The 10,078-nt window shown below is 41.1% G+C and overlaps 1 protein-coding gene across 1 annotated transcript in view; it reads right to left on the reverse strand.

The window, feature by feature from the left end:
• ATP6V1D (ATPase H+ transporting V1 subunit D) overlaps positions 1 to 9,951 on the reverse strand; it is a 36,779-nt gene extending 26,828 nt beyond the window's left edge. The window contains exon 1 of the mRNA XM_068253324.1: positions 9,784 to 9,951. Coding sequence (XP_068109425.1) covers positions 9,784 to 9,824 — 41 coding nt within the window. The 5' untranslated portion in view covers positions 9,825 to 9,951. The remainder of the gene's footprint in view (positions 1 to 9,783) is intronic.
• Positions 9,952 to 10,078: the final 127 nt, after the last annotated feature.

The following is a 10,078-nucleotide window of genomic DNA, read 5'->3' on the forward strand; positions in this document are numbered from 1 at the left end:
GGAAAAAAAAGTTTTTGTTTTTTTTGTTAAATAACATACATAGGCCCATATGCTATTCACTTTTTCTCCTAAGTTTTCTTCTAGGTGATAATTTCACACCTTAGAAATAAAATACCCTTTAAAAGGACACATCCAAGCTATTAAAAAAAATTGAAATCTACTTACCCGGGGCTTCCTCCATCCCCTAGCAGCTGATCTGTCCCACGCCACAGCTTCACTCTCTGCCGCTGGCTCTCTCGGACCGGACGGCGCCTTGCCAGGTCGTCCTCTACTGCACCGCTGTCAATCAAATCCACGTTGTCCAGAGCGTGGCGTAGAACTACTGCACCTGCGCAGTACAATCCGGCCACGTAGACTTGATTGACAGAAGTGCTCACGCAGGCGCAGTAGAGAACAACCTCAAGAGGTCGTCCTCAGCACCGGGAGACAACGGCTGAGAGTGGAGCTGCGGAGTGGGACAGATCAGCTGCTAGGGGCTGGAGGAAGCCCCGGGTAAGTAGATTTTTTTTTTTTAATAGCTCGGACCTTCCCTTTAAGCCACCAGCAAGCAAGATAATACTCAGTAATTTTGACTGTACTTCTACACCTACTTTTGATATTTTTTCAACTGTAGAATGCAGAAAAGTTATTCAAAAACACAAGATTATTGAAAATGATTTTGAACAGAAGATGAAAAATTATCTCCTTGTAGAAAACTTAGGAGAAAAATGTAATTGCATAGATCAACAGGGCTGCCAGGCAATGTGTATTGTTTTTATACTAATAAAAAGGATATATATAGCAAAAAACTGAAGAAACTTGAAGAGTTTATATGCAAAAATACAAAAGATTTTTATTGAAGACAACACTTGTGCAAAAATATTCATAAAAAGTATCCGTCAGGGAACATTTTCCATAGCAAAGAATGGCAAAAATGCATCAGTTGTTAACATCAAGATTAGTGCAGTTGTGCAAATTGAGGCGACAACGTCGACTTGTTTCGGGATAAACCCTTCATCAGGCCTCCACAAATAGAGACAAATCTGTATAGTTAACACATGTTCTTAATAAACATCTGGACAACATCAAGTCAGGTATAACCACTCATCCAATTTTCAAACACAGGAACCGCACAAGGCAGGAGCTGGAGAGGAATGGCCATTCCTCTCCAGCTCCTGCCTTGTGCGGTTCCTGTGTTTGAAAATTGGATAAGTGGTTATACCTGACTTGATGTTGTCCAGATGTTTATTAAGAACATGTGTTAACTATACAGATTTGTCTCTATTTGTGGAGGCCTGATGAAAGGTTTATCCCGAAACAAGTCGACGTTGTCGCCTCAATTTGCACAACTGCACTAATCTTGATGTTAACAACTGATGCATTTTTGCCATTCTTTGCTATGGAAAATGTTCCCTGACGGATACTTTTTATGAATATTTTTGCACAAGTGTTGTCTTCAATAAAAATCTTTTGTATTTTTGCATATAAACTCTTCAAGTTTCTTCAGTTTTTTGCTATATATATCCTTTTTATTAGTATAAAGTCTATGTAGGTGTTGTGGCACACCTGAGAGGATATTATCATTACTTCTTTTGTTTCCCTATATACGGAATGTGTATTGTTTAACAGGAAATAAATATGGCTGCCTCCATATTCTTCTCACTTCAGTTCCCCTTTAATAGCAGCCAGCGTTAACGTCTTTCTCCACCCCAGTAGCATCACCCTGTAGCACCCAGCATTTCCCGCCTCCCAGTGTGATCTTACCCACCTGGCTGGAAAAAAAATTCTGGGGACAATACTGATTTAGTATAAAGCTCTATAAGGCTGGATTCACACTATTCTTCTGTGGACCTGGGATCGGTATACCCAGCGGTTCTTTGGTGCAGGGACCCAAACAGATGGCGCCAGCAGCAGATGACCAGAGTGGAAGGCAGCAGGTGAGTATTTTGCGAAACGTTTGCGGCGAGTAGCCTAGTGAGAACAGGAACCACCCAGTCTCATAGCCTAGCTTTGACTAGGTTGACCTCTGTTTGCATTCACTTTGTCCAATTGATCCACAAAAAAACACGTACTGCACAATCTTGCGTTCCATTTGTCTTAACGGACCGATCTGTTGGATCTGTTTCATTTAGTTCTGATAAACTGAATGTTTTACTTGCAGTGTGAGCCGAGCCTAAAATGCATTTAAAAACGGGACTGGGCTGGCATTAGAGTAAAAGCTGCAAGTCCCTTGTGTGTGTGTGTATTTGAAAAAATGCCAGGGATCTCTCTCCTACTGAGCCTGCCTTGGTTTTCCCATATCTACTTTGCTATCCTGACTACACAAACATATGAACAAGATTTGAATGCCTTTTTTAACCTGTGTATAAAATGTATTCTCCAATAACATTTGAGCATGTCTAAATTATTTCACCAGCTCAGATACGGTATCATTTCAGGGAAAGTTACAAAGGTCATTTAATAATACATGTTTTCATGTATACTCCTTGCATATGACAACCCACCTGTACTGGTTCTGCCACCATTTGCTTGCCGATATACGCAACCCTGCCCAGTTAGATCTGGAAATGGCAGAAGTGTGTTTGTGGATAAACACTACTAGTGTTTACATCTGCCGGCTGCAGACTTTCTGTAAAGCCACCCAGCACTTCATTCCTATTTCTATTAATTCTCTCTGTCTGTGCTATGGCCAACAAGCCATCAAACTCCAGGCAATTTCCCCCCTTTGCTTTGGGTTGTGCAGCAAGTAGGGTAAAACTTTTTCCTCAGATTTTCTGCTGTCTGCATCTTTGTTGAGACAAATTTCCCCCATTTCCTGTGGTGTCACATGTAACAGGATGTGACTCACTAAAAAACAGGCACTGAAGCCCCATGGACCCAACAATATCTGTACTGAATTCCCTCACATCTTCATGCATTGCTAGAGACAGAAAGTGAGGGTAACTTAGTAGGTCACACCATCCATTCACTCTGAAACTCAAAATAGGGAGTTTTCATCTATAGCATGATGGGAGAGTGAGAGAGACGATGAGCGATCTGTGTGGAAGCAGCAGATGTCACATCTACTCTGATCACTGCACATTTCTATAGTAAAGCTGTACACGCACATTCCTAGCCAGAAAGTTCCTACAAAAGGGTGCCACTTGTGCCTCCTCCCCAAAGAGCAGAAAAGGGACTAGAGGCACCGTAATTACAGCACTAGGTTCCAGCCATGGTAATTACAGGGAAAGGAGAATAAGAATGCGATGACCTACTACAGAAATCATGTAGGCCACACGTGTAAAACACAAGGTGGAGAGGGAAGAACACCGCTCAGCACACCGACCAGGAGCAGGACCATAGGCAGCCAGTCCACATGTACAGTAGAGAAGAAGAAAGATCCGCTCAAACCAGTCCATTAAAAGTCTGATTTTTATTGAAAGATGAACAGACTGGACAGGCAAAACAGCTCACGTGTATCGGAGCTTAACACTCGCTCCTTTAGTCTAAAGGTGGCCACGCAGGATACAATAAAATGATACGATTTTATGGCAATTCGATAAATATGATCGGATCTCCCAAAACAAATAGAAAGCTTTTTTTTTCATTCGACTATAAAAAAAAAAAAAAAAAAAATCAGATCGGATTTCCCGTTTTTTTCGATTTTTATCGATACGGAATGCTGAAAATTTTTCTAAAGATTGTATGATGTGTGTTAAATTATCTATTTATTAATATACACACCCTAGCAATTTTCTCAGAGTTTCCAATCATTTTTATCATTGCAATTCTTAAATTGAACAGATATTTAAAAAAAAAATTGTATGGTGTGGGGCAATCCACAGTAGAGTTGGCACCATCGATTTGTAATAAAGCTCTTTTATTCCATCAAGTGTAAAAAGTAATCCGTAGCAGCGACAACCCTGCTGTTTCGGTCTATGCGACCCTTCTCAAGCTGTTCAGCATTACATATCACTGATGTTTAAAACCAACACCCTTATATACTCCTTCCACCTACACACAACCAATCAGATTTAAATCCAGCAACCAATCAGGAAGAGGTGGCCATCCAGCGGACCTGATAGAGAACAGCACCACTTAATATGCAAATTTCGGACCTCCCATGCTGGTGTGACAAGGCCTGTCCTTTAAACCTAATCCCCTCCTCTTCCTGATTGGTTGCTGGATTTCAATCTGCTTGGTTGTGTGTAGGTGAAAGGAGTATATAAGGGTGTTGGTTTTAAACATCAGTGATATGTAATGCTGAACAGCTTGAGAAGGGTCGCATAGACCAAAACAGCAGGGCTGTCGCTGCTATAGATTACTTTTTACACTATCTTGATGGAATAAAACAGAGGTGCCAAGCGTATATTGGACCACTAGCTGTGATACTCCGTTTGTTTAATGCCTGATGAAGCCCAAAATAAATTGTCTTAAATTCAAACGACAGCATCGTGTCTATTTGGGAGTGGACGGCCCACCACCGCCACCCGAATATTTTAAACTTTTTAGCATACTTTTATCCTTTTGGCGCCTCTGTACATCTATTTGTCAAGTTGTCCACCCTTGGTGGAAGGGTGTTACACCCTCCTTTTCTTCTCCAGAGAGCGACATCTTATTCCTGAGTGGGGACAGGTCTAATCTCCCCACCTGCGTACACAGTGGTTGCCTAAATGGTAACCCATGTTTGTGAGTATATTACTTACTATCAATATTCCTCCTTGGTTCCAATACATACTACACCATATCGGGCTCTCGGTATCTCCCTTTTATATTGATGGAATAAAAGATCTTTATTACAAATAGATGGTGCCGACTATCCTGCGGATTGCTGATTGGAGTACTACAGTGTGGAGTACTGAGTGTCTGGGCACAGCAACTATTCCACTCCTGAGTGCTTGCTTCACACTGGAAAAGTATGGTGTGTGGCCACCTTTAGGACTTGAGTAAGGAGCGAGTGTCAAGGCCCTGATATGTTGTTGCGTGAGCTGACTTGCCTGTCCTTTATGTTCATCTTTCAATTAAAAAAAAAAAAAAATTTGGAATTTTAACGGACTGGTTTGGGCGGATCTTTCTCCTTCTTTACTGTAAAACACAAGGCCCATGGATTCATTCCCCCCCCCCCCCACCACCATTTGAAGTGGCCCTCAAAAGCTTCACATCTGCAGGATTGTAAGCAGTAAAAGAAAGTGGAAAATTAATCCATGCTGTATACTTTTGTCTGTACTTATGGTCTTTGAAATTTACATGGCGACAGCAGAGGCCATTGCAGATGTATGTACGTGCATGTAATTTTTTTATGACTTGCACATGTACCATTTTATCTTTTTCATACATTTTCTATCAGAGTGACAATATATTTACGTGTCCATTTTTTGGTTTTTTATTCTTTAAATACATGCCCCCTCCCCATCTCCTGTTGTGATTTTGCACACATTGGCAGCTCGCATAGCGTCTTTGACCTTCCTGGCCATACTGGTGAAAAGCTATGCGCGAGCATTCTTCTACTGCAGATGACAGCACACTGCCTTCCCATTCAGAGGAGCACACCAGTGCAGGGGCCACCAGGTAATGCAACTGACGTTCTTAGGGTGCCCACCGGAGCCGAGCACGCCACCCCCCCTCCCCTCCCCCGAAAAAAACAATCTTGACATATTTTTGTCAGAAACATCTGATCTGCATACTTGTGCAGGTTCTATGACTAAAAGTATTAGATGTGGAGAATCAGCAGGACAGACAGGCAATTGGTATTGTTTAAAAGGGAATAAATGTCAGCGTCCCTATCCCTTTCACATCGGGTTCCCTTTAAGCCTAATTGCCATTCTTTCATGTGCCTAAAAAAAATCCATACTTCTTTCTTTTCCAATACCCCCAACACTCTTACAGTATTATGTTGGCCACATCATTTTCATCTGGAATTTTTTTCTGATTACATTAAGTGGTAAAGTTATTAGATCGCATTACAATCTACAGGTGTGCCCAGCATTATCTTAGGCCCTTTTCCTGTCACACTTTTTATTGGCTAAACTACGGGAACCACAATCATTTTCCGAACTTGCTAACTACCGCCCAGTGTCACTTCTCCCATTTGCATCTAAATTACTTGAACACCACATTCATGCTGAACTAAGTCAGTATTTATCTGCAAATTCCTTGCTTGATCAGTTCCAGTCTGGCTTCCGGCCAAACCACTCCACAGAAATAGCCCTCACCAAAGTAGCTAATGATCTCCTCACAGCTAAATCCAAAGGCTATTATTCCATACTCATCCTTCTAGATCTCTCATCAGCATTCAACACTGTCGACCACACTCTACTCCTACAGATCCTTTCATCTATAGGAATAAAGGACCCCGCTCTCTCCTGGATATCTTCCTACCTCTTTGGAAGGTCTTTCACGGTTTCTTATTCAGATCAGGCCTCCTCTTCACATCCTCTGTCTGTAGGGGCACCTCAAGGCTCTGTTCTCGGTCCCCTCCTCTTCTCCATCTACATGCATGGTCTTGGTAACTTAATCAGCTCATTTGGTTTCCAATACCACCTATATGCAGATGATACACACCTGTACCTCTCGGCCCCAGACCTTAACTCCCTCCTCACACGGGTTCCCGACTGCCTGTCCACTATTTCCTCTTTCATGTCCTTTCGCTTCTTAAAACTTAATATGAATAAAACTGAACTAATAGTCTTTCCACCATCCCTGTCCACCCCTTTGCCTGATATTACAATAAATGTTAACAACACGTCTATAACATCAGTTCCCAAAGCACGGTGCTTGGAGGTAATATTTGATTCTTCTCTCTCTCTCTTACTCCTCACATTAACTCCCTAACCAGCTCCTGCCATTTCCAACTGAAAAACATAGCACGTATCCGACCTTTTCTCTCCCATGACACAACCAAAATGTTAGTACATGCTCTTATTATATCTTAATTGGACTATTGCAATATATTGTATGGTGGACTTCCAACTAACGGACTAGCACCGCTCAATTCTGTACTGAACTCTGCTGCTCGACTCATTCATCTCTCCTCTCGCTCTTCCTCTGCTGACCCTCTCTGTCAAGCTCTTCACTGACTACCAATTAATGAGAGGATTCAGTTCAAACTCTTAACCCTAACCTACAAAGCTCTCCACAATCTCTCTCCCCCCTGTACATCTCCTCACTAGTCTCCAGATACCAACCCAACCGCAATCTCAGATCTGCACACAAGCTTCTTCTATCCTCTTCTACAATTACCTCCTCACATTCACGTGTACAAGACTTCTCACGTGCCTCACCCCTCCTCTGGAATGCCCTTCCACAACACATCCGCCACTCTCCCACCTTTGAAATCTTTTAAACGATCCCTCAAAACCCACCTTTTCCGACAAGCATATTCTCTAGCTTAGGCCATGCACCCACTAAACAACCTAATTACGCACTGCCTGTACATATACTGTATACTTCCCCACCTCTTATTTCCATTCCATTCCTTTAGATTGTAAGCTCGCAAGGGCAGGGCTCTCACCCTTTTGTGTCATGGAATGTTATTAATTTAATTGCTTGCACACTGTTATACATCTATACATTTTAGTCATCATGTTAAATCAAATTGTAATCAGCAGTGCTGTATCATATATCAGTGTTCATATTTGATGTATATCATTGTCTGTATCATTATGTATCCCTTGTTTGTTTTCTTACATTGTACAGTGCCACGGAATATGTTGGTGCTTTATAAATAAATAATAATAATAATAAATGTTGAAGAGGAAAAGACCAATGTACGGTAAATAGCCCGTCACCTAAAGTCTTTTCTTGAAGTGATCTGCAAACTTGGCTCTCCAGCTGTTAAGGAATTATGAGTCCCACAATGCATTGCAGGAGTCTAACAGCCACAGTCATGATTCATAAAGGCAAATGCATTGTGGGACTTGTAGTTCCTTAACAGCTGGAGAGCCATGTTTGCAGATCACTGTGTTAGCGAGACAAAGGCTGTTCTATGCCCATTGTCCAGAAAAGACATACTTTGACATAGCACCTGATAATAGCAAAGCAGTCTAAACTGTTACCATCCGCACAGGGAGAACTTTTTAGCTTCATGATTTGATTTCAGACACTCTATAAAGTTTCTGTGGAGTCGTGTAGTTGTCACTACAAACATGGCACTGTATACAATGTATACACTAAAGCAGTATGTCAACAAATACAAGCTGATGAAAATCTGAAACGTTAACAGCAACCTACAATTTAACAGGAATCAATAACTTTGACACTTTAGACACTTTTGACACATAGACACTTTCATAATCACAGTGTTTCCCCCCAGAATTTTTGTCCAGCCGGGTGGCATGAAATAGTAGCCGGATGGGGCGCCGGTGCTTCTGTGAGCAACTCTGCTTACAACATAGGAGGAGGTGAGCCGATGGCAGCCGGGTGCTCACCAAAACTAGCCCGGTGGAGCACCCGGCAAAAAGAGCATGATGAGAACACTGTGCTATGCCCAGTACAAGTTCTATTCGAATTCTGCATTAACCTACCATAGCTGAATATTTAACAGAGGAAAACTGCCACTAATTTAGTACTGTCTCTCGATCGAAATAGGATCAATAAACTAGTCAAAAATCAATAAAGCGTTCCTTCGTTTAAAATGGATTTTAGATAGAGTCAAATAAACTTTATTTCAATTTTTTTTTTAATTTTATTTGTATCAAAGTGAATGCCCACCAATAGCACCCACAATCCACTAACAATATTGCATGGGTCTGTACACCTATTAACTTTACTGTACACACTAGATTCTTGGCAGAGGTGGTCATTATCATCACCAGCTTCGGCCGAGTATCATCTAGCTTGTTTAGAAACACAAGATCACCAGCACAGTCAGACAACATGCGTTGAAAGGAAATAAATATAGCATGCTTCATATCACTACAAGGTCACTACAAAAAGAAGAAGTCCATGAAGAGTCATTGCACTGAGATTAATAGGAATAACATTTGTATTATTATTTACTATTTGTATAGTGTCAACATCATCCACAGCACAATACAGATTATATAGTCTTGTCACTTAACTGTCCCTCAGAGGGGCTCACAATCTAATCCCTACCATAGTCGTATGTATGTATGTATGTATGTATGTATGTATGTATGTATGTTGTACAGTATGTATCGTAGTTTAGGTAGAAGCCAATTAACTTATTTGTATGTTTTTCCGAGGAAACTGAGTGCCCAGAGGAAATAATTGCCATTATTTTTTTCTTTGAAAAGTATTCAACAGAAAAATGTCAGAATTGTATTCACACTGTTAACCAGCATTTCAATTAATGCTTGCACATTAGCCGGGGAGAGAAATTAATGTTAGACTGTCTAAATTTGAAACAACTGCTTGTGATCATTTCAGGTGAAAATCTAGCTCCTGAAGAAGGGCTCTTCCACTCATCCTTCCCCAATTAACAAAATGCTGCTGCACTAAAGATGAAAACATCAGAATTTACCATTATTTGATGCAGAAAAAGATGATGCACCACCAAACAGCCCACTACCTGATCAAGAGATATTTACTACTCTTCTGCATTCATATACTAATCAGAATCAAATGGAAGACTTTCTACTGCTAATATAGATGTTACATTTCATAGCAATTCCATCTGATTAATCAAAACTACCTGAGAAATGTGGCTGTGTAAGATGGTTTTGAGTAAAAAAAAACATAAAATACTAGCTACAATAATAATAACCTTGATCTATGTCATTGTTTATACTGTGTGCCACCAACAGCATCCTCCTATTAATAAACAGGACTAGATATAGACATAAAACATGACAGCCTCATACGTACATCCGAGAAGGGAACACCTCAATCCTATCCTTGCCCGACATCTTTTTTCCAGTTCTGCTGCTGCTTCTGCTGCTCACTAATACGACTCTCCCCCTTCACTGCTGTCAGCACAGGGAGCAGATAGCAAAAGAGAAGCCCTGGGTCATGTGAGAAGGGAGGAGAAGGCGGGGCTTCGTCACATGACCAAGCGAGGGGAAGCTGTCACGCCTATATTGCTGGCCACTTACTAGAAGGGCTGTGAATGTGAATTTCTTCATGATTTACTACAAAGCTGCTATTATGTGACAGTTATTTT

The sequence above is a fragment of the Hyperolius riggenbachi genome, chromosome 9 (assembly GCF_040937935.1).
Source record: "Hyperolius riggenbachi isolate aHypRig1 chromosome 9, aHypRig1.pri, whole genome shotgun sequence".
NCBI classification, from domain to species: Eukaryota; Metazoa; Chordata; class Amphibia; order Anura; family Hyperoliidae; genus Hyperolius; species Hyperolius riggenbachi.